General features: G+C 39.4%; 1 protein-coding gene across 5 annotated transcripts; it reads right to left on the reverse strand.

The window, feature by feature from the left end:
* Positions 1 to 1,063: 1,063 nt before the first annotated feature.
* Positions 1,064 to 19,364, reverse strand: keap1a (kelch-like ECH-associated protein 1a). 5 transcript variants are annotated; one of them, XM_058615916.1, is made up of 12 exons: positions 19,256 to 19,364; positions 13,510 to 14,410; positions 12,248 to 12,447; positions 11,889 to 12,045; positions 8,817 to 8,909; positions 8,576 to 8,722; positions 7,323 to 7,429; positions 6,914 to 7,043; positions 5,906 to 6,102; positions 3,104 to 3,309; positions 2,555 to 2,731; positions 1,064 to 1,709 (listed from the first exon to the last, which is right to left on the reverse strand). In XM_058615916.1, the coding sequence occupies exons 2-12, from the start codon at positions 13,720 to 13,722 to the stop codon at positions 1,498 to 1,500; spliced, it is 1,839 nt and encodes a 612-aa protein (XP_058471899.1). In that variant the 5' UTR covers positions 13,723 to 14,410; positions 19,256 to 19,364; the 3' UTR covers positions 1,064 to 1,497. The 5 variants fall into 5 exon arrangements, with proteins under 5 accessions (XP_058471899.1, XP_058471904.1, XP_058471901.1 ...); XM_058615921.1 differs by having other exon boundaries at positions 1,064 to 1,740; positions 19,256 to 19,361; XM_058615918.1 differs by lacking the exon at positions 19,256 to 19,364 and adding an exon at positions 19,166 to 19,253.
* Between the last annotated feature and the right edge of the window lie 5,149 nt (positions 19,365 to 24,513).

Raw genomic sequence — 24,513 nt, forward strand, 5'->3', positions numbered from 1 at the left:
CGTGTCCCTGGGGCCCAAAAAAAACCAAACAAACAAACGCACCACCTCATCTCTGCTCCTCCTCCTCATCAACCTCATCATCATCACCCAACAGGTTGCTTTGTCAATAATCACAATGTCCTGCGTGTCCACAAGTTTGAAATCTGAGCTGGAGTCAAACATGTGGCCACAATCACACCTGCGTTCCTATTATTCCACCAGAGCCGTGGAAAAACAAACATTTGCACCACCACCAGCACCTTTCTGCTTCTCTGTCAGACATTTCCACGTGACGACGAGGAGAAGACAGAGGCTGCATTTGAATAATAGTCTTCTTTTTTGTTGTTTTTTGAGGCCTGCTGAGATAATTGCAGGTGAGCCATGGCGGAGAGAGAGTGAGAGAGGAGCAGAGAGAGATAAGTAAACGCACAAGTGACGTCTGTGTTTGATGACTAACACAGTGGTGTCTCCAGTCCTTCTTATTGAAACAAATATTCACTCACCCAAACAGAATATCAATGCTTCCATTGAGCAAACATCCGAGGACTCTTGGTTGTTTGTCGATAGGTTGAACAGCTGTTATTTATAGGCTGTCACTGTCATCTCTGACATGAAGATGAGAGACAAAACAGGTGAGCTGAATGAAGTGTGCAGCTGTTTTTTGGACTTATTCCACCATCTAGTGGTGGAGCACGTGCAATTGCATCCTTAAGACAGGGGCCTCAAAGTCAAATGGACTGGGGGCCACTGAGCAGCTACAGTCTGGTCAGTCAGGGTCCGGTCAAGTGGTGTTCAATAGCAATATGAGCTTAAAGTTATATAATTATATGCCATTTTTAACCCTTTTGTATGTGTATTTTATTGCCTCAAGTGAGTTTTTACTTATTCTGTGAAACGCTTTGGCTTTAAGTGCTTTAAAAAATAAAAAATAAAAGTATTTAAGATGCAAAACGACTGGTATCGTTTGGGCACAGGTTTCCGGGGACCATTGGTTCTTTTTTTTTAACCAAAAATTTGAATTAAAGAATTTTTCTCGGTCGCAGAGTTCAGACATTACAACACTAAACCAAACATGATACAGAAGTAAGATTTTTTGTTTTATCATTCACACATTTCGGTTAACTTTACACACACACACAGAAAAAAGTCAAACAATGGCACTCGTGTCAGAAACCTCATTGGCACAAAACGAAGGAAACACTGACGCGCTCACCTGGACAGATGGAGGTAAAGACAATGACTCACTTTGAATGTGATTTAAAAAAGAAAAGAAAAAGCAACAACATCATCATCATCATCATAATAATAATAATAATAATAATAAATAATACTACTGTTTAAGATTACGTCTGTAGCACCTCATTGTGTTTTTACAGACTCACTGTTGATGATTTGCAGATGAGGAGATAAAGAGTTGTTGTTCCAAGAGTTCAAACACCAGCAGTATTGCGGCATGAGCAGGTTTACGAGGTATATGGAGGTATATAAGTTATACAGGTTTTCATACTGGACGCCTTTTTATTCAATGTACTTTTTGAAAAGCAGCAGCACCATTTGGAAACACGTTCTGGTCGTCGTCTCCTCATGAGGCTCCTTCTTCCTCCTCCTCTGGTTGTGGCAGGCTGCCAGGACAGGGCTCCATGGTAACGGCGATGCCCATGCCGCTGCGCCCAACAGGCATCTCGGTGACGCGCATCCATTCATTTCTTTCTGGACAGTAACACTCGATGCTGGAGAGGAAACCCTGCTCGTTAAAGCCCCCTGAACACACATTTAATGAAGCCGTTGATTAGAGAACAGTTCATCAAGTCAATTAATTTGTATCTTTATATGATTAATTTTTTTTTAGTTTATAGATGGATTAAGTACTTCTTTTTTCCCCCTCAGGGACTTGACTGCGGTCCCTAAACAAATTGCTGAATTCTTTTCAGCCTTTAATGTAAAAAAAAGTAATAAATAACATGCATAAAGTACGAGTTGTGATTGGTTTATCAAACATACAGTGTGTTCCACACCTTGGTTGAGATCAAATTCAAGGACGGAATGTGCTGACGTGGCTTCCGATGGGAGGGCAACTTGTAAGTTGTCGCCCATGATGGCGTCCACTTTTATTGATCTGTAGCATCTGAAGCTCTGCATCTGGACACGTGACCGTCCTTGGGGTCTTTGTCATTTGCTTTGGCGAGCCAGTGATCTTGGAATTTTCATTTCCCTGGCATCACGTCATTTGCTGTCTCTTGCTTAAAACACCGCAAGTAATTACGGCTCGACACGTTGTTCTACGTAGGCGGGAAGACATTAACCTAAATATCAACTTAACTTCTTTCTTCCACAAAATTCAAGCACTTTCATTGACCCCGTGTCTATGTTTGTGAATTTCACAAAAAAAAGGATTTCAAGGACCCGTGGGAACCCTGCACAGAAATGGCAGTAAAAATAGATAGAGACATTATATAATGTCATGATTTATATTGTGTCTTGTGTGTGCGGTACTTAAAAGCATATGTATAAAATGATCCAAATCTAATCTATTGATCTGTCTAGGACTCTGAGATGTGGTGGTGTTGGAACTGACCGAGGACAAAGATGCGTCTCTGGTGGACGGTCACTCCGTGCGCACTGCGGCTGCAATGCATCGAGGCCCTGGGCTCCCACGCGTTCCTGGCTATGTTGTAACGCTCCACAGACGAGAGCTGATGCCTCCCATCGTAGCCTCCAATTGCGTACAGGTAATTGTTCACACACACCAGCCCTGTAAAAAAAAAAAAAAAAAAAGGATGGGAAATGTAGATGAAAAGCTTGAGAGTACTTGAATGAACTAGTGCTATTTTTCCTATAAAACGTGTATTTTAACTGCCAGATATTGACAGTTATTCTGGAAAAATGGACACAAGCACTTACTCACAGGACATTTTCTGGCCCTTATGCTTAAAATAAGCAAAAAAACAACAACATTTTTTAAGCATTTTTAAGGCTTAGGTGTTAAAGGGTTAACCAGCATCACAAAAGCCACTCCCCATTTAACATTTAACATAATCTAATAATAAAAACAATCTGTACATACATGAATAAGATGTGATAATATCAGCAGTATCTTCATTATCTAATCTCATCTGTCACTCACCCAGGCCGCTGCGTATGGTGCTCATGGGAGCCAGCTGCTGCCAGGTGTTTGTGTCGGGCTGGTATTTCTCCGCAGAGTCCCAGCGGTTCTGTCCGTCGTAGCCCCCGGCCACGTACAGAGCCCCCCCGCACGCCGCCACGCCGGCCCCCATACGAGCCACCGACATCGGGCAAACAAAGGACCAGCGATTGGACTCGGGATCCCACCTGCACATCAAATCAACAGGTGTACAGAGCTTGTAATAATATAATTACATGACATATTAGGCAATTCCAATAAACTAATAAACACAACAAGTGTCTGAGGAGGGGAAAAGCTGGCGTTAAAAGCAACCGACTCAGTCAAATTTAAGTGGATTAGGTTAAGCTGACCGACATGTTTGACGAGCTTTATTAGAGGCTAAAGAGGCTGTAAGTTTTACTCAAGTGGCTTTGAGAGTCTGTAAACCATTGTTCAACATTCATTCATTCATCTTCTACCGCTTTGTCCTCCACATGAGGGTCAATCATCACCTGATGTCAATCACAGGTGACATAGATGGGGGTCACACCCTGGACAGATCACCAGTGTATCACAGGGACACATATATAGAGACAAACAACCGTCCACTCTCACACTCACAACTACGGTCAACTTAGAGTGTCCAATTTGCCCAATCCCTGAAAATCTTCATGTTTTTTGGACTGTGGGAGTCCAAAAAGAAAACCCCCACGCACACACGGGGAGATTGTTTAACATATGCTTTGTTAATAAAAGCCCAAGATTCGTGAATATGGGCTATAGGTTACAAGAATAACATACAAATACAATAAACAAACATGGAGTTTTTGCACATACTTAGTGTTTTACCTGGTATTTCTTTATGCTAAGCTAAATTAGCTACCTCCTGGATCTAGGATTGTGTCACAAGTGTTGCATTGATCCTCTCATCAAGTGTTATTTTTTACCAAACTGTCCAACTACTCTTATAAAGATGGGGTATTTTTGTGGGATTATTGAGCAATAATTCCACAGTAGCCCATCTTCATATTCATCAGAATTTATAACAAACGATCTAAGAGAGACCTGGAATGCCAGTCTTGAGGGAATCTTGCACTTGATGGGAATATTTGAGCAAGAGAGAGAGCCAGGTAGGGGTAGGAATCGCCAGAGACACCACAAAACGATATTATCATGATACTGCGAGTGAGTGTATATTACGACACACTTGCACACTTGGCACCATCTAGTAGACAGAAACTTCAACAGTTTTTTTTATGCTAATCCACAAAAAGATGAATGTTAATTTATAAAAAAAAATCAACACACAGTGTCTCAAAAGCGATATAATATCGCCAAGCAAGGTATCACTGAAAAGTAGCTGCATGTATACATAGTTTTGATGGAGAAGGTAGAAGAAGGTTGTCCGTTGTATGATCTCTGTGGTCAGTTCATAGGAGGCGACCAGGAGTATTTATACTCTCCTCTCTAGATAGAATACTAGTCCAGAATTGGTAAAAAAAAAAAAAACGCCAGTGCTGCAAAGAAACCTAAATAATGGAAGCTATTTGAATTACAAATGCAGTGAAATGAGTAAATATTGGCTGAGAACTTCATAGAAAGAGGAAATTGTTGGAGAATGTTGCGTATGAGGGCCACACGGTTGGTGTAGTGGTTAGCACTCTTGCCTTTGCAGCAAGAACACCCGGAGTTTGAGCCCCGGTTGGAACAAGGGCCTTTCTGCATGGAGTTTGCATGTTCTCCCTGTGTGTGACCGTGTTGGATGGATGTTGTGTGTGAGACTCAACAGTGTTTCTAGCGACCGAGCTTAATTACTGGCGTCTCTGTAAATGAAATGAATGCACACGGCAGGTTGGACTGCACATTCTGCGACTGGTTAATGAGTAAACGGTGAGCGGCTCTGTTGTTGACATTGGGTTAGGTCCAGCTGTAAAGTGCAGATACGGAGGTGTCTGATATTTCTTTTACTGCCTGCCCTAAACACTGATTAAGCATTCCTGTGGGAAAACCACAAAATGCAACGTGATTCATCAGATCACTGTGCGTCTGACAACGACCCCGCAGCTTCTCCCGCACTGCAGCACGACTGTTGAATCTCCCACATGTTGCTCGTATTCATTTGGGAACCATCTGCAAGTCTTTTGTGGCAACTACTTTTTTTTATTAGAAATGCTGTGATCTCCCTCCACGTGTTTCAAATTCACTTTTCTTTTCAGTAGCTTGATGTGTTCTAATAATTCTCCTGTGACCAGGACTCATTACAATGTCTTTACTTGTTTTTTTTTTTACTACTACTAAGGTGTTACATCTGAAGCAGGTTGCTTTAGATGTGGAAAATAAAGATGAGTGTCCCCCCCCCCCAAAAAAAAAAAAAAGGATCAAGACTCTATCAGATATGACAGCCTCTGGAGGTTTATTCACAACGACTTCAGAGCTCCTCCCTGCTCCACGGTGGAAACTACAAAAAACAAAGCATTCCCGACAAGGCTGACATTCCTGGGAAGTGTGTTCCAACACGTTTTCAAAGAGCCCATGTTGATGTTTAATTAGACTAAAAGGGAAGAGCTGAGAACCTTTGACTGCTCTTCAGGTTTGAATGACAGCTCTTCACCTGTCATTCATAGGTAACGGCAGCGGTGTGTGTGTGTGTGTGTGTGAAAAGATTTAATTTATCCTGGTAAATGAGATGTCATTAAAATCAAATCCTTCCTTAAATGTCTTGGTAAACAGACATACTTTCTCTTACACACACACACAGCCTTAACAAATACACACAAGGTGAATATAGCAGAGACATCTAACCTCTCCACTGTGTTGTGATGTGTCGGTCCGTGAGAACCTCCGACGGCGTAGATGCAGCTGTCCACTACACCCACCGCCACCCTGTTCCTGGGAATGTTAAGCGAGGCTCGCTGGCTCCACTGGTTGGTCATCGGGTTGTAGCAGCACAGTGAGCTCGACTCGGTGTTGTTTTCGAGCGACAGGTTCCGGCCCCCGACCTGGATTCATGAAGACAGGGGTTAGCGTAGTGTTCTTAAATTAGCCAAAACATTTCCAACACTCTTTAAATTCATATGAATCAGTTTTTCTATTCAAGGTAATGGTAACTTTTAGCTGCCTTTTAATAGTAAACCTCTTTACAAGTCTATGGTATAACCTCCGTAGAAAACCCCCATGAAACATCAGTGTATTGTCTATTGTTTAGAGCTGAAACAATGAATCGATTATTAACCGATTACTAAATTAATCGACAACTATTTTGATAATCGATTAATCGGTTCAAAGCCTTTTTCATGATTAAAACAAGATTTCCGATTGTTTAAGCTTCTTAAATGTGAGTATTTTCTTCATTTCTTTGCTCTGGATATGAAAGAAATCATTCAAAGTTAATTTTGGTTTGTGGACAAAACGAGACGTTTTTTAAGGATTTCTGTTATTTTATGGACCAAACGATTAATTGAGAAAATAATTGTTAGTTGCAGCTCTAGATCACACGCTTAATTCATCAAAACTAAGTGTTTTGTTATTGTTTGTGAGCAGCATAAAAGTTATTAATTATAATTGAATTTTAGGAATACAGGGAACGTAAGGAAGACATTATTACATTTAAGTGGTGATGGAGATACAGACTTTAGATATTTTTGTTAATAACCCTGCTAAAAATGTCAAAATACACTGCAGGTCTTCCAGATCTCGATCTGTGCTGAAACTGTGATAAACTGAGTAATACTGTGTTCTTGATGTGTCGACACTCAGAGATTAGTGCGCTGCATATTTGTGTTGTGGTATGACCCACAGTATATAACCTACCGTGTAGAGCAGTCCAAACAGAGTGCAGGCTCCCAGGCCGCTGCATGGAGTGCCCATGTCAGCCAGTTTCAGCCAGACATTCTTCTTGGGATCGTAGGCCTCCATGGAAGGCAGCGACTGTTGCCGGTACCTGGCCACAGAAATAAATAAATAATAAATAAATTCTTTACATGACAAGTACATGACATGTGAACTAAAACATTAAAAAAAGACGAATAGCACTCTACATAAAGTGTTAAAAAACACTGGAGGTTTTAAGGAAGACAGTGTGGATGACATGTGAACAGCCACTAGGGGGCAGCATGAAACTCCCTGTGGATTTCAGCCTCCAGTGTTCCAGAAAGAAAAAAACAGAAAACATGTCCTCAACAAATCAATGCAGTGGAAGAGTGAGGATTAGTTAAAGTACCCGCCAGCCACATAGATGAGCTGAGTTCCACGGTTTGGTGGAGGGGGCAGTTTCCTCAGTGTCATATCCTGGAAGATCTTAGACAGGAAGTCCTTACACGAGTTGGCCTGTGGTCAAAATAAAAGACAGAGACTCAAAATCTGTGTTTTTTGTTTGTTTGTTATTTTTTAACATTGTGCAGTTTATTTTAGTAAGATAAGACTAAGTGATGTGGATAATTAAGACATTTAAAGTGGCGGTGCAGTGCGTAACTTTTGTTGTGGTTCTGCCTCCGTTTGGTCGCCGGGAAACAGAAATTATGTAACGTTAGTTTTACAATGCGTCACATTATTTGTACAACGCGTCCTTCGCATGGAACGTTGGAACGTGTTTTTCACAGCCATACTATGAGGGAGCATTTGGGTGTATACACTTGCAGCACAGAGGCGGGTGGGGACAAGTAGATATATTAATCCCATCAACCTGCTGAACAGCCAGTATTATATTAAAGTAATCACTTCCTGAGTGCTAGGCAGGAAGACGCGAGATCTTAACACTGCTACGCTGATATACCGCGTTTCGCCTTATGTCACCGGAAGGCAGAGAAATAGAGCTCGTTCTTAACATCAGCTTCTCAGTACCACAATTCCTACACAGTTGAATAACTGCCAGATTTGGAAAGTGAAAGTTATGTTGTAAATTAGCAGAGAGGGCCAGTAGTATAGTATAGTAGACTATATTTGTTTATATTTTAAAAGTTACACACTATACACACTATAAGAGTGTGCAATATAGAGTGTCTTATATCCTTTTTTCCCAGCACAACCTAGGCAATCTAATCTTCATTTTCACCAACTATATAAACACACCTGAGGCAAAAAGTACTCAAAATGTTTAAAATGGGATTGAATTGAAATTTGGAAAATAAGTCACAGCTCAAAGTTCACTCGGCTCATTTTTATGAAAAAAAGAAAAGAAAAACGGCCTATTTTTGTGACTTCTGCACAATGACTGCAGCTTTATATCACAACTAAAAATGCAATATAAAATGAATCATAACTTTGACACATCCCAAGACGATGGAAAAAAAATAAGAATATGTGACCTATAAACACACACACGCCCAGGATGTCTATATAAGGAGTTGTGTAGGGTTTTTTTTTTTTTTTTTTTACACATACATTTTTATGAAAGCATTATTGGAACACAGCCTAATTAAATATCTGAACAATAATACAAGTCTCTCGTCATCTTATCGTCAGGCTGCTGTTTACCTTACTGAGGATGGGGCATGACAGGAGCTGGTTCTTCAGAAACTTGGGAGGGAGAGCGTAGATGTGAACAGCATTCAGGAGCGCGTGCAGATACTGGGCCCTACTCTCCATATCCCAGCCGACCCAGTCTGTGCAGGCCTTATACACCTGATGCAATCGTACAGTGTACACGGTTACGGCACTGGAGCATAACAACAACAACAAGTGTGAGATTAAATGAGATTGTTGCAATGACACGCACCTCAGACTCACAAAGAACCTTGATACTGTCCTGACTGATGAGCTCCAGCAGTTGGCAGTGAGAGAGACTGAAGAACTCGTCTACTTTAGTCACCTGAGACAAAAGGACACAAGAGTCAGAAGAGGTAAGACGGATGACAGAATGCGTCCATTTTAATCCTCTTTTTTCAGACTTTATGTACACAGGGATTAAAAGGTTCAGTGTGTGGGGGATTTAGCAACATCTACTGTTGAAGTTTCAGCTGAATATCTTTTCAAAGTACGGAGGCTATTAACATTCTTTCACCCCCCACCCCACACACACACACACACACACTCTGTCTGCGGTTTCCTCTTCCTTCTCCTTTGTTGCTTGATTCATGTAAAAGATAATGATTTTTTATCTATCTATAAAGCACTTCCTTGTCTTGATGTCCACTCAGAGCTGCTTTACACATTCACTCACACATTTGCACTTTTTCATATCCACTGAGGATGTGAAAAGGCACTATGGGTTAAGTGACTTTCTCAGTGACTAGGGAATTGAACCCTCAACCTTCCTGTTCACTGTCATTTGTACAGGAAGCTTCCACTTCACGCGTCATTTGCGCTGCTGTAGAAACATGACTGCTTTAATTTGTCGAGCCCCTTACCTTAAGTACATAATTAAAGACTGGTTCTAAAGCTACAAAAACAAGATGATTTTTTATTTTAAAGCAATTATTTAAAGTCATATAAACATGTACATAAGGGCAGTATATTCAACTTCTGCCAATCAACCCTCCTAAATGTTGCACAGGATACCTTAAATTAAATAGATGCATCCACACACTCATACTTACACTGGCACTTTATTTAATCTTGTTTTTATTCTTGCTCTTGCCTTGAACTTGGAACAAGGGCCTTTCTGCAAGGAGTTTGCATATTCTCCCCGTGTGTGTGTGTGTGTGTGTGTGTGTGTGTGTGGGTGGGTTTTCTCCGGGTTCTTCGGCTTCCTCCCACAGTCCAAAAACACTTTGATTAGCAGACACTCTAAATTGACCATAGGTGAGTGTGACAGTGGATGGTTGTTTGTTTGTTTTTGTGTGGCCCTGGAATGGACTGGCCAACTGTCCAGAGTGTGACCCCGCCTATCGCCCTATGACAGCACGCCCCCGCGACCGTCATGTGCAGGATAAAGCGGTAGAAAATGGATGGATGGACACTGAACGCCACACACACACACACACACACACACACACACACACACACACACACACACGCCGGCTATTGAAGCAACTCAAACTTAACAATAAACAATGCTTGGATTATGTAAACAGATATCAGCAGTTCTAGTTTAACAAGAGTTAATAGAGAATGACTGATCGTTGTTAATGGTGATGACTCATGAGGCGTGTGTGTCTGCGTCTGTGTTCATGGGGAGTGTAGTTGCTTCCTCCTGGATGTTAAGGATAACTTATCATTTGCGGGAACCATAAATAAAGGCTACAACCACCAGGTAATCCTTCAGCTAACTCTGCGTCGGGGTTCAGTCGATATTCTCTCAGTTTTTCTGTCTGAACCTGAGAGAATATCGCTTCTTCTGAATAATAGCTTCTTCTATATACTATACTGTTTTATGAATGTGTAGATACAGTTGGTGGACTATACAAACATTTTCCTATGTCTGCATCAATGGCAAAAGTGACAACACAACCCCTCAGTGCAGAACACTAATATTGTGACATAACAACATTGACACAGATCCCTGGTTTCGATTTTAGGTAACCTTTAAACCACCACAGCTGCACTGCAACCGTTTTTACGTCACGATAAAAAGCTTTGCCGCCAAACCCCTTCGCTTGTCAGAGTTGCAGAGACAAACTCGCCGTGTGACCTCAGAGCTGAGGTGAGGGCAACAGCGGAAGAGCTGAGGTCGAAGAAGAACGAGCAGATCGACAGCAAGTGAATGTAACCCGTCAGAAAACCCAGGGGAATTCAAAGGGCAGACTGAGAGTGAGAAACTGCAGTATGAAGAGAAAGTAGACGTGTCGTAAAGTAGGAAACAACATGAAATTACATACTCACAAAAATAATAACCATCTGGTGGAGATGGAAGAAAAAGATGTGTCATAAGTTTCACTCAAACACTTACTTTACTTATTTTAACTTAACTTATCATGTTGTGTGATATTTTAGCTTATAGTGTGTCATTAATTAATTGATCCATTGATTATTTTTTGCATTAATGAATTAGTTCTTGGGTCAATAATATAAAATTATAGAGTAGTTAGAAAATAGTGTTTCCCCAAAATGACGACGTCTTAATTCGTCTTGTTTTGTCCACAAACCAAGGAAATTCAGACTCAAAGAGATTAATCAATGATGAATTTAAATTAACTGATTAATATAGTAAAACAGCTGGCTAAACAAAACATTTGAGAACACACCAATCAAGATACTAATCCCATTATTAATCGATAATGATCATAAAAAAGGCTGCAACAATTGATTATTAAATTGCTTCTTAAATGTGTGAATATATTCGGGTATTTTACTAAAGAAATCAATAAAACTGAATCATTTTGGCTTAGACATTTGAGAACATCATCATTCTGAGGTTTGGGAAACAATGATTAACATTTTTCAGCATTTTAAACAACTATCAAATAATGGAGAAAAGAATCAACAGATTAGTTCGGAAAATAATCCTTAGTTTGCATCCTTGCATTAAACTATAGTAGGTAATGTCTGTTAACGCTCACTCTTGTTTTCATTTGAAATCTATAACAAAAAACCAACGGTTCACCGACGAGCAAACACTGTTCCAAACATTCATCATGTTTGGAACAGTGTCAACAAAAGGTATGCTCTGCATGTCAGATATTTTCCACATGCTTAAAGTTGTTGTTTCACGATGACACTGCAGAAATAAAAAGCTCCATCTGTTAATGTACAATGCATGTTTGGAAGGTTACCGCCTCTGTCAGAGGGAACAATGTCCTCAACAGTGATAAAGGACCAACAGTCCTGGTCACATAATCATGACATGACATTTTAAAAAGGACATACAGTGCGTGCGTGTGAGTGTACTTCTGCTTTCTACGTTTCTCACCTCATTGAAGTGGATGTTGATATACTCTCGGCAGCTCTGGTGCAGATCCGTGCAGCCGATCTCCTCTGCAAAGCGGGCGATGCCGATGACGTTTGCCGGTTCCAGATGTTTGGTGAGGAAATCACAGCAGGCCTTGGCGACATCCTCCATCTGATATCTTGGGGGAAAATAGACCAGAATGGCATAGCAGAACCATTACTGCCCACGTACTGTACGTACAATAAGTTTGTTGTGTTTTAAACATCTGACAGATGAACAGAGCAGAGGAGCTGGACGTCGACCAGCGAGTGTTTTCAGCTGTTTACAATGACCGAGGATGATCTTTCCAACGCGGCGTGCCACTGTTTATGTGTGTTTACCTCATCGCAGCCAAAAGAACATGCAGCACACATTTCTCTCCCACTGTGATGTGGGAGGTGTAAGCGAAGTCGATGAGCCTTCCCACCACTTGAGGGCAAACATCACGCAAGGTGATCTCTGAGGCGTGACGCTCTTTGAAGCTGCTGGTGAACATGGCCCTGAAGTAGGGGCTGCAAGAGGCCAGGACCACCCTGTGCACCTGAGGAGAAGAAAAGCAAAAGACGTGCATTCACTGCTTTTGAGCCACTGAGTGAACCATATATATATATATATATATATATATATATACACCAAAATAAACTAAACATGTTTTAAACTGCAAAGATGTTGGCAAACATATGGCGTGTTTCCACTAGCACGACTCGAGTATAGTACCTGGTGCTTTTTTGAGTACCTACTCTTGTGAGGTTCCAAGTGAGCTGAGACGTAACTATGCATGACGTCGTCAGACTGTGCCGGCCACTGATTGTTCAGAGTGCCGTCACAAGCCGAACAATGCCGAACTGTAGATCAGTTAAAAAGATTCAACAATCCTAAAAACGTGGGATAATCTCCCAACAATTACTAGGGAAATGTCTAAAATCTCAATATTTAACACAGGAGTCTGGTGTATTTAGCGTCAGCACTGCTGATCGCGAGTGGCGAGTGACATCAAACCATGCCGCTGTATTTCAGTCCGGTCATGGAGGAAGTACTGAACAAATCTTTCTAATTAACTGATTCTAATGATTCATTTAAACTGAAAACAACTGCTTTATAATAATAATAATAATAGTGACTCTTAATGAGAGCATTCCTCTGCTCACCCTTCCTAAAAGGGGAAACTACGGTGGCTTTTGCAAAGCATATTTAAACTGAATGTTTTGCCATTTCCACCTTCTCCTTCCTTAGTTTATGCATGAAAACAGCAGCTTCTGTCAAGCAAGGCCCAACGAAAACCAAATGATTTTACTGAAAGTAGTGCTGGGAGCTATACTGATACAACTACTTGTGTAGATGCAAAAACTAACTGGCTATGTACGCTAGTAAAAAATAAATATATAATATAATATTTATAAAAATAAAAGTATTTTTTGTGTCAACCAGCGAGGCTATTTTTTTATTTACCAACTTGTTCCCTAACTTCAATTCCTAAGGTCCATTTGAATTCCAAGCAAAAGGCGGGGAACATAAAACAGATGAACATTGAGTATAAATGGAAGTGTTTAACCTTGTAAATATCAGTACATTATGTGACTTGATTAACGAAGAAGGCGTCTACCTTGAAGTCCACCGTTCTCTCCTTGTACGTGACGTGTAGAACAAGGTCACACAACAAGTCGTGCTGCCTGAACTCGTCCATGACCTTCATCGACCTGGAAGCGTGGGTTTCCACTGTGTAGTCAAGGTAACCAAAGCCGTACATGGAGGGGACGACGATAGCGGAGAAATCCGAATCACGTGTGGGACGTTTCTTCCTCACAGGGCAATGCATGGTGGGAGACGGGAAGCAGAAGAAGAAGAAGAGTACTCCGAAAAGTATTTGTGTGATCGCCTTATTGGTCTCACAGTCTTCTACGGTTTAAAGTTTTTGAGTTCTTATCCCATCGGGGACAGACTATCTACAGAGTCAGCAGTTTTGGTCTTTAATTCAATTTCCAGGGAGCACATGTCTTTCATTTATCACAAAAAAAATCTATCCAGCGAGTTGACATTTACCAAAAAAGTGTGGAATCTGCACAGTGTAGCGTGCTTTCCATACGTGATCCCGGCAACCGCCGGCAGGCACAGTGAGCAGTCCACGGGGAAATGCAGTTGCTGCGTGAAATGAGTCGAGGTCATGTGTTTCTCGGCGCAGATACGGCGGTTGAACGAGCTCGTAGACCGACGGTGAACCACATGATAGGACTCCCTCATCCACGGATCCTGGCTCCAACATGACTGGCAGCACTTGTGGACAGGATCGCACATGTGTGTAAATCACATCAGACCAAGACAATCACATTTGTTGGTCCAGATTTGACAGGTTTTGGGATTCTGAGTAATCCATTATGACATCCTGGTGAGCCCTCTGCTGCATGGGAGGAGGAGGAGGAGGAGGAGGGGAAGAAGAAGCAGCAGGAAGTGGTAAATGCACGATGTGATGTATCCTGGCAGGGATCTCCTCTGTTAGAGCACTCTTTCTGGAAAGAAGGAGACGGGGGGAAAAAAGAGTACATTTTGGTGATTTAAGAAGAGGTTAATGAAATCAAACTCATGCAACGGCTGGAGTGCGAGTCACACACTCAAGGGTTTCACTTCCTTGCAGCTTTAAAAGGAAAAGGCAAATCTCTGTAAACTGCTCGACTTAAGCCTGAGGAAACTGTCCGTATTGTTAATGTGGTAACTGAAGCAAATGGATTTTAGGACTTTACAAATAAAATGAACTTCATTTTACAATCTCAAATTTCTTGAGAAAAATAAGTTGCAATTTCAACAATATCATACTAAAATTGACTATTTACCACACATGTGCATTACAACTTACAGACCACAGTGGATCTGCAAAGGCCCAAACATTTAGTCACAGGTGTCCGGAAGTGAAAAATATACTATTTTACATTATGATTAGATTCTAATCCCTCTGGAAGGCCAGCTCTGGGCCTGCGGCCTGTACGTGTGACACCCCTGATTTTACACTGTCAAGTTGACAAATCATTAGCATTGTCCTCACTGATTATTGACAAGTGATTACATGGTTCTTCTTACCCAGAAAACTGTGATAAATTCTCTTTTTCTTCCTTCCTCACTTAAAAATACTGCGTGTGATTCACTGGTGACTGAGATTCTACAAATAACCCGGCAGCGGAAGAATGTGTACAGAAAAATACTAAAGCACCAGAAGATATGAATGAATTCTTACCAGAAACCGTTTTTCCCTGAAACTTCATAGACTTCTCTGTTATCTAATAAAAATAGCTCTGTTGCTAATTCTGATTTACTCTAAAAAGGTCAGAATATCAGTTTTGCAACACTGGAGAATTGTCGTTAAAACACAATAGAATAATGTAGAATAAATGCTTTCAGTGTGTCTCTTTACACGAGGCAGAAGAAAAAAAAGAGACATATGAAATCTCTGCATTCCACGTACGAGGGGAAAGAAAACGACCTCTGCTGAGCCGTCAGTTACAGTTACAGCCGTCAAGAAAAACACTTTCAATCAATAGCAGATTTTTCGAGAGAGTGAAAAACCCGCGGTGAAAAATCACTGTGCAGGACGGCAGCTTTTGCAGTTGTTGCACAATGAAATCTGTTCATCCTGCAGCTCCCTCACCTCTCACCCTACACCCAGTCAGCCTGTTGGCTGGTCATATGACCCAAGAGTGTGAGACGCGAGGGAAAGACATTCTGAGGACAAGAACTGAGAATAACAGTGAGATAGCAGAAGTAAAAGCACACTTTGCAGCATGAAGACATACGTTTGTGGACGCAGTAAAACAACTATCAGCTACTCAGTTTTCCATAAAGGTCCATTGTGCTTGGATAAGTCTGTCTGTCTGTCTGCCTGTCTGTCTGTCTGTCTGTGCTGACCAGGCCTCACAGGGTGAATTACTGTGCAAACTCGGTGTGTGCAGAGACTATATAAAGCTAACCCTGCTGGGACACAGTCAGTGAGAACAGGTGACACCAGTTCTGGTCGGTTTATTGATTTGAATGAGATTTTCATAATCCCTGTTTGACCGAGGTCCTGACCACAGGTGACAGGGCTACAGGTTAGTTTTGTCAAATGTAATTGCTGTACACAAATTCTCAAGAACTTTTTTAAGATGACTTAAAAAAAAAGGAAAGAAAAAGAAATGTCAGTTTGAATGGAAGTCTATGGAAACATTAGCTTACTTAATTTATTACACAAGTAAACATTTATATTAGGGAGTGAACGGTCTCAATTAGGGAGGAGAATCAGTATCGGTCAGTATCCAATATACAATCGAAAAAAAATAAAAATACATATATATATATATGATATAAAAATCATAACATAAACATAACATAAAAATCAGGTGAAGCCTTTTAGCCAACAATATTTTTTCCACAGTTGTGTCTTTGAAATGACTCGGCACAAATGTGTTGTTAACAGCTTCATCAGCTCATAAACGGTCCAAAATGAAAATGTATCAGACTGATATCAGTATCGGTGGATACTCGAGTTTCCGATATCGGTATCTTCCAGTGGGCACCTGGTCGCAGTTGACGTCTCTGAACTTTGCAAAACGTGGACAAAGCACAAAATGTCAAGGTTTTTAATTTACTGGTGACGTCACGACCGACTAGGGATTAGAATCGGTATCGGTCTGTATTGTTATCAGTCCATTACTGGTCAAAATCACTGGATTAGACATCGGACAGATACATTCCAAAAATCCTATACATCTCATGACTGTAAAAATTTAAAGAACAACATTTGTTACGCAGTTGGAGGATGAGGTCTTTGAAATGACTCGGCACAAATGTGTTAATAATATTGGTATTGTCCCATGATCCCTATGCTTGACAACAGACTGTGTACAGACATGGATGTCGTCTAACCTCTAAACGGGAACATAATCAACAAAATTTACATCATGTGCTACTGGAGAAGACGTCTGACTAGTGATGGACACCATGAACTCCTCAGGTAAATGTTTATTGTTGTTATAAATCAAGTGAGGAGGAGATGGAGGCTCTTTTCCCACGTACACTTTTTACAATTTAAATTAAGTTATTTTTGCAACAATGAATCAGGCAGAGTTAACTATTAACCGCAGCAGTTTACTGACTTCAACCCGTGCATTCACCTTTGACCGGCATGTATAACCCGTCACAGGACGTACAGATTGTCGTGCTTAACCTTAACCTTATTATCTTGTCCAAAAACGATTAGGTGTAACAACGGCATCTGATGTATCAGCAGTGACACGTGCTGCTTTTCCTGCCATGTCATTGTTTAGTTGCTCTAACAGCTGACTGTACTGATGACAAAGTAGTTTTTCTTCTCTGAAACTCCAAAGGAAGAGAAACAGAACACAGAACCATAGTTTTATCTAAGCATCACAGCGGCACACAACTCGAAAATATAAAACAATAATTGCAATATTAAGTAATGTAAGTATTTAAAGTCGACACATAATCTACCAAACTGACGTCACACTTTACAGTGAATTCATACCACTCTACCACGCACACACACTATCAGTCATAAACACAGAACACACAGTAATTCATTGATCACGGAGTAAATAAAACACCTCGTTATCTGTGTACAAAAGAGAAAAAAACTACATGTACGTACACATGAACATGTGGACTGACTCTTCTGCAAGAAAACAAGATTATTTTACTACTGTGCTTCTTTGCCGCTGTCAATCACACATTCATCAATCATGATAAAGCTGTAACTGATAATTACTTTCACTGCTGATTAATGTGCAGGTTATTTTCTGTTTATTAACTTTCAGACCTAGAAACGTCAGAATAGTCTTTAGGCTTCTTGTGATATTTTCCTGCAGGGATTATTAATCAACAATGACTTTTTAACATTTTCTGTCATTTTAAGGACAGACAACAAATGGATTAAGCCAAATAATTGTTAGTTGCAGTACCTATAAAGTATTATTAAATAAATTAACTGATTACGAGCCGACAGCTGCGCTGACATACAATTATTCTTTAAAAACGCCCTAAACAAAACTCTAACGGCACATTTTTTTTTAGTATTAAATTCTAAAATCAAAAACTCTGGGAAAACAATAAGGCAAGAAAAGTCAATAATGAAAAGAAAACATTTGTTAAGATGCTTAATGTTGCTCTGGGAGTGTCGACTAGTTTTTCCCCTGACGTTTGTTTTACAGCCTAAACATTCATCGATTAATGGATGATGGATTCATGTTTGTTTGCTTCCTCTGATGAAACAAGGGATTATTTTATTTGACAAATACATGTTTAGAGCTGCAAAAAAAGAATTCTTATTAAATTACTCTTAGATGTTTTCGGGGCTTCTTAAAAGTGAATATTTTCTGGTTAATAAAGAAATGACTGGATAATGTTATTTTGTGGACAAATACGACGTTTGAAAAACACCAGGTAACATTTTCTGCCATTTTATGGTCCAAACAATGACTCCATTAATTGAGACGGATGAATGAATGATGGAAATACTCGTTAGTTGCAGCACTATAACATTTTACAATCCTTCAAATGCTTTTTTGACCAATAAATATGGAAAAAAATAAAAAAAAACCATTAATATTCAATGGTAAAAGCTTCAGAAGGGAAAAATATTCACAGCAGAGCTTGAAAAACTTTTTTTTTAACAATTACTTTTTCAAAATATGAATCACACACACACTGGTTTGCACAGCCATTCTTCTAAGGACACCACATTAACTTCCATTTATCTTTAAACAGCAACCTAAACAAAGCCATTTTACCCCTAAATCTAACGTCAAACTTAGCACAATTCAAATATCAGGCCTAAACTTAACCGGGGTTTCAGAAAAGACGTACTGAAACCAGGTTTGGTCTACAGGTTTGGACTAGGTCCTGACAAGATCAGAGTTTATGTCAGAAAAGCGGTTACACACACACACAGAGAAGGGAATTGAAACAGTTTTTTTCCCTGAAGTGTCAAACTGAGCTGCCTACTGTGTCTGTGTGTGTGCGTTCACTACTGAGGAAATGCACTGAATGGGCAACAACTAAAGTCTAAACTGTTACAAAAGTGCGCTGCTGCTGCTGTTATTGTAGCTTAGTTGTTGTTGTTGCGATAAGTCGTGTCACGAGTGTTGCTCTAAGAACCCACACACACACACGGCGTGTGAGACCCGCGGTTTGACGTTGGTCCACGGTTACTTTGGAAAAGGGCGCGTCCACGGACAGTGAAGCACATTTTAAAACACTTAAAATAGAACAGATTAACTCACCTCCTAAAAACAGCAGCAGCTGGTAAACGCATCCACACACACACACACAAACACGCTCACGCAAACACACACACTCACTCACTCACTCACTCGAGTTTCTGTGTGAACTCCGGCAAGAGCTTAGATTTCCGCCCTGTCATAGCAGCACAGGATCTGTCGTTGACCAATACGAGGAGAAATAAAAGGAGCTGCCGCTGGCACAAGTACGCACACACACACAGGAGGAGGAGGAGCAGGAGGAGGAATCTCCGCACTCACGACTCACGAGTATGTTCATTTATAAAATTAATGTATTCATGTATGACAAGGAAAAAAATACGGAAGCGTATAAGGGCCATATTTACAAATAAAAATGAATGAATGAAAGAAAGAAAAAAGAAAACAGCATTAATTCTGAGATTAAAGTCAGAATTCTGAAATTAAAGTCTGAGATTAAAATCAGAATTCTGAGATACATCTGAGATTAAATCAGAATTCTGAGATTAAAGTTTGAGATTGAAATCTGATATTAAAGTCAGAATTCAGAGAAAAGTCATAACTCTGAGATTAGTCAGAATTCTTAGAAAAAAGTCAGAATTTTGAGATTAAAGTCAAAGTTCTGAGAAAAAAGACATAATTCTGAGAGAAAAAAGTCAGAGTCTCACAATTCATGTTGTTTTATTTGTTTCTATTTTATACCCTTCAGTAAAAAAAAAACAATTAAGCAGCAATAATAAATAAATAAATAATAGAATAAAATAAAAAAGTGACACAGTGGTAGAGTGAGTTGTCTTTCAACTAGAACGTGGGTTGAATTCCTGGCTCTGCTAGTTTATATGTGTCCTTGTTGGCCCCGTGTTGCAGCGTGTGAATGGGTGAAAACTGTAGTGTAAAGCAGCTCATCAAGACTGGAAAAGCTCTATATAAATACAGACCATAATACCAACTCTTCTTCTCCTTATTTGATTTGGTAGTAATGAGTAACAAAATACAGTTAGAGGAAATGTAGTGGAGTAAAAATAAAACTGAAAGTGAACCTCAGTCAGGGATTAGGACGACTTCAGGGATTGTCTAACAGTCACTGAACTGAAACATGATATTATTATGAAAGCATGTCAACAAAGCAAACATGCAGGGAACTCCATACTCTACTCACTTATAAATCATTTTTTGACGATTCTTTTAACGAACACTATAATCCCATAATACCACTCAGCACTTCACTGTATGTAAAGGACTAAACCTGAGCTGCTCTCAGTGTGATCTCGTGGGAATGGTATGAGATTAAACTCGTATAACAAAATTACGCTCACACAAAGGCCACTAACGACCACGTTTGACAGTTTAATAAATTACACATCGTCATTTTGTGGACGCCCCGGGCAAAAGGGATCCCGGGATTATTTCAATCTGAAACAAACAGTCCGTATTTAACTTTTAAAGTCTGTTTTAAACCTTTTATTTAACATTTCTATAAGATTTTATGTTCTTATTATATTGTATTACTCACCCACTTACTTATAATTTATTTATTATTTAAGATCTATTCTTTCTTTTTTCTTACACCCTTTACAACAATTTCAAAAAATGTCACTAACAGCAGCATTAAGTGTGTCAAACCTGTACTTTTTCGTTTCACCACGAATACAATAATGTAGCAGAAATTAACTGGACACATAAAAACAGCTAATACAGAAGAAAAAGAAGATTGTAAACACCTAAAGTTTTCTATACCGAATAGATTAGAGCCGCAACTAACGATTATTTTCATCATCGATGAATCTGTCGATTGTTTTCTCGATTAATTGAGTTTTGTTTGGTCTGAAAAAATGTCAGGAAATGTTGAAATTAGAATTCTGAGATTAAAGTCAAAATTCTGAGAATAATCTGAGATTAAAGTCAGAATTTTGAGACAAAAAAATCTGAATTCTGAGATCAAATCAGAATTTTGAGATTAAAATCTTAGATTAAAGTCATAATTCTGAGGAAACAAGTCATAATTCTGAGATCAAAGTCTGAGATTCTCAAATGTCTGGTTTTGTCCACAAATCAAAATATTTCTTTGTCAAATGGATCAACAGGGAAAAATGCCTGTACATAAATTTCCCTTTTTTTGGCCTTTTTTTGGACAAAACGTAAACATTTTTTTTTATTATTTAAAATATGTTTTTAAATAAAAAAACCAGTGTGGTTTTTTTTTTTTTTTTTTAACATGCATTAAACTGTAAATAACTGCCAGTTATTGAAAGTTATTCTGGAAAAATGGGCAAAAACATTTGTATAACCAAATTGTCAGTGTTAGGTTTCATAAAGACAGACAGACAGACAGACAGACAGATACCTGACCACATCCAACAGAACCAGGGATTAGACTGATGTGTCATTCAATACAACAGGCCCCTCCCTCCCTTGGCAGCTGGTGACAGTGACCTTGTTTGACTTCATTCGGGAGCAAACACACAAACGCTCTCTCTAAACCTCAGACTGCAGTAAACTGGTTTGATTCCTATGCATCTGTGTACGTTCATGTTCACGTGCACCGCAAACAGAACTCGTTTCCTGGAATAAATGATTAAAAAGGAGGGTGAACTCTCAGAACTGATCACTTTGGGGGAATTTAAATGCATTTTACTCTTGGTCAATGTTGTGTTGTTTTAACCCTCATAATGTCCTGCTTTTATTCATCTAGTCTGACAAAAAAAAAATGGCAATCCATTCTGTCTTATGTCAGTCTGACCCATTACCTGAAATTCTTCCCTTCGTTTTGGAATTTAGGGCCAATTTAGGGCCTTGTTTACATAAAAGTAAAACCCTGTTTTTGAGTTAAAATAAAAGGAAACAGTTAATTATTTTGACTATCTGACTTAGCACAGAGTGGTATATGTCAAAGTTTGGCGAGGATGCTGGTTTTTTTATTATTTTAATTCTATATTGACTCGATATATGATATTATAAATCCTGCTCCTGGTGTTTAACTTGTTATTGTTCAGTCATACTTGGACAATAAAGATATGACATGTCGGCATCAGTAACAATGAATGAAGGCGTTTTCAGACAAATTGTTTCTTCAAAACATACCAAGGCTGCAACAATTACTCAATTATTAATTGTCAACTATTTGGATCATCAATTCATCGGTTTAAGTGATTTTTTTAAGGATTTAAACTAGTTTCTCTGATTTTGCAGCTTCTAAAATGTGAATATGTTCTGGATTCTTTGCTCCATAGAACAAAAAGAAAGAAAGAATTAAACATTTTCTGACATTTAATGGACTAAACTCGAATAATCGAGTAAATAATCGTAAGCTGCAGCCCTAAAACATACAGACACATTTGGACAAACATTGGTTTTGGACTCTTTCTCCCTCATCAACAGCACGCGTACTCACTCCATTGAGACGTTATTGAAATTGTCATCTGAACATTCATTGTAGACGATCATGTTTTAACCCGCAGAGTGTTTTTGACGTCAGCGAGTCCAAGTCTTTATCATTATCATCGAGCACATCATAACTTGACACCACACCCTCCACCAAAATAACTCGCGTCATGACACAAAGCCAGGCGGGATGTATCGTTTCAGGACAACATGTTGCTTCACCTACGTTCTGTCCCTCACTGATGACGACATTAGTCTCCTCGCTCTCTCTGAATCTTACAAGCATTTCTCATTTCCTTGTCTTGGTTACTATTATCATTATTATCATTATTATTTATGAGCAGAATATGGTGCAGTGTGCAGACACAATGTGTCATCGATTGCTTTATGTAAATCCAGCATTCACTGACATTCTACTGCACTGCAAATGATGAATGAAGCTACAGAAACTAAATCACATTAAAGTATAGAAAATAAAATGTAGGCATCTAAGGATTCAGGGATTTCTATTTGTCAAATGCACAGAGACGACAAGAGTGAACCAATACAATAAGGAATATAAAATGTAGTGCAAAGTTTAATATATAATATCAATTTGCCTTGTTTTCTTATGAATATGATATTTTGGGAACAATTTTAAGCAATGTTCATCAAATGAGCTGCTTGGAAAATATCACAGAGAGATTGATGTGACCTCACAGCTCCAGATTGCATTATATCCAAAAAAAAGGTCTAAAAAGTCACGTCCTGGTCCTGGTGGTTTGTGCCGCGTCACTCTCCCTCGATATTTATGTGACCCTGAAACAGAAGGACAGATTGTGATCGTATCATTTTTTTTCCTCTGATGACGAGCGACTGCCTGGTGGAAACTCTCAGGTAGTAATTCTCGTCAGACCAGTAATTCCGACACATTAGAAGCCTTGACAAGACATTTCTCAATCCGCTTCTATGTATCTGTTTTTACACTTTTGGTTATTTCAGCATTTGATGCATTGTTTTTTTTTTTTTAATATATTTATATAATTCATAGACACTTTAATGTGGGAGGAAGCAAGTTGTGATTTGAAACCAATGCAGGTTAAGCTTTGCTGTCCATTTCCATACATGTGCTCGAGGGTGTGCACGGTTACATAACATACCTGATATAAACACTGTGCTGCAGTGCAAACAAATATGCACTGTGTAGTTTTTTGTTTCATGCCTGGTAGCTGTTTGCCCTCACGCTGTCACTCTCCAGAAGATCCTCAGCGGTGACTGTGATCATGTTTAAAACAAATAAAAGCCCCGAAATATTGCTCTGAAAACAGGGTTTTTACTGATTTATATAGCGTTTAAAGGCTGGTAAACAGTAAATGTCAAACTAGTAGTGGAGCATGAATTGCAGTATTTCCACCTGAATGTTGGATGATATATACAAAGTGACATGTGTAAATGTACTAGAGCTGAAACAATTACCCAATTAATCGATTGTTAATTACTGTTTTGATAATCGATTAATCGGTTTGAAGCTTTTTTTTCCGTGATTAAAACAAGGTTTCTGATTGTTTCCACTTCTTAAATGTGAATATTTTCTGGTCTCTTTGCTCCAGATCACAAAGACATCATCAAAATCTGAATCTCAACAACCTCCTTATTTCCAGGTTTTCTGACATTTTATGGAGCCAAATGACTCCATTCATCGAGAAAATAATCGTTAGTTGCGGCTCTAAAATGTACCCGCTTTCATTCCAGCACTTAAAACTGACCCCAACACTGGTCCATTCAACAAAGAGGGGCACATATTTGTGCCAGCAGACGTTTTACAGAGTACATATTGATTTTTTTTGCAGCATTCTCTGGTTTCTTTGCTCCATAGAACAAAGAAATCATTCAAATGCATTCATGTTTGGTTTGTGGACAAAATAAGACATTTGAGAACATGATCATTTTCGAGGTTTTGGAAACCAAACAAGTGCTCAATCAGTCAATCGATCGACAAATGAATGAAATAT

The sequence above is a fragment of the Solea solea genome, chromosome 18 (genome assembly GCF_958295425.1).
Source record: "Solea solea chromosome 18, fSolSol10.1, whole genome shotgun sequence".
NCBI classification, from domain to species: Eukaryota; Metazoa; Chordata; class Actinopteri; order Pleuronectiformes; family Soleidae; genus Solea; species Solea solea.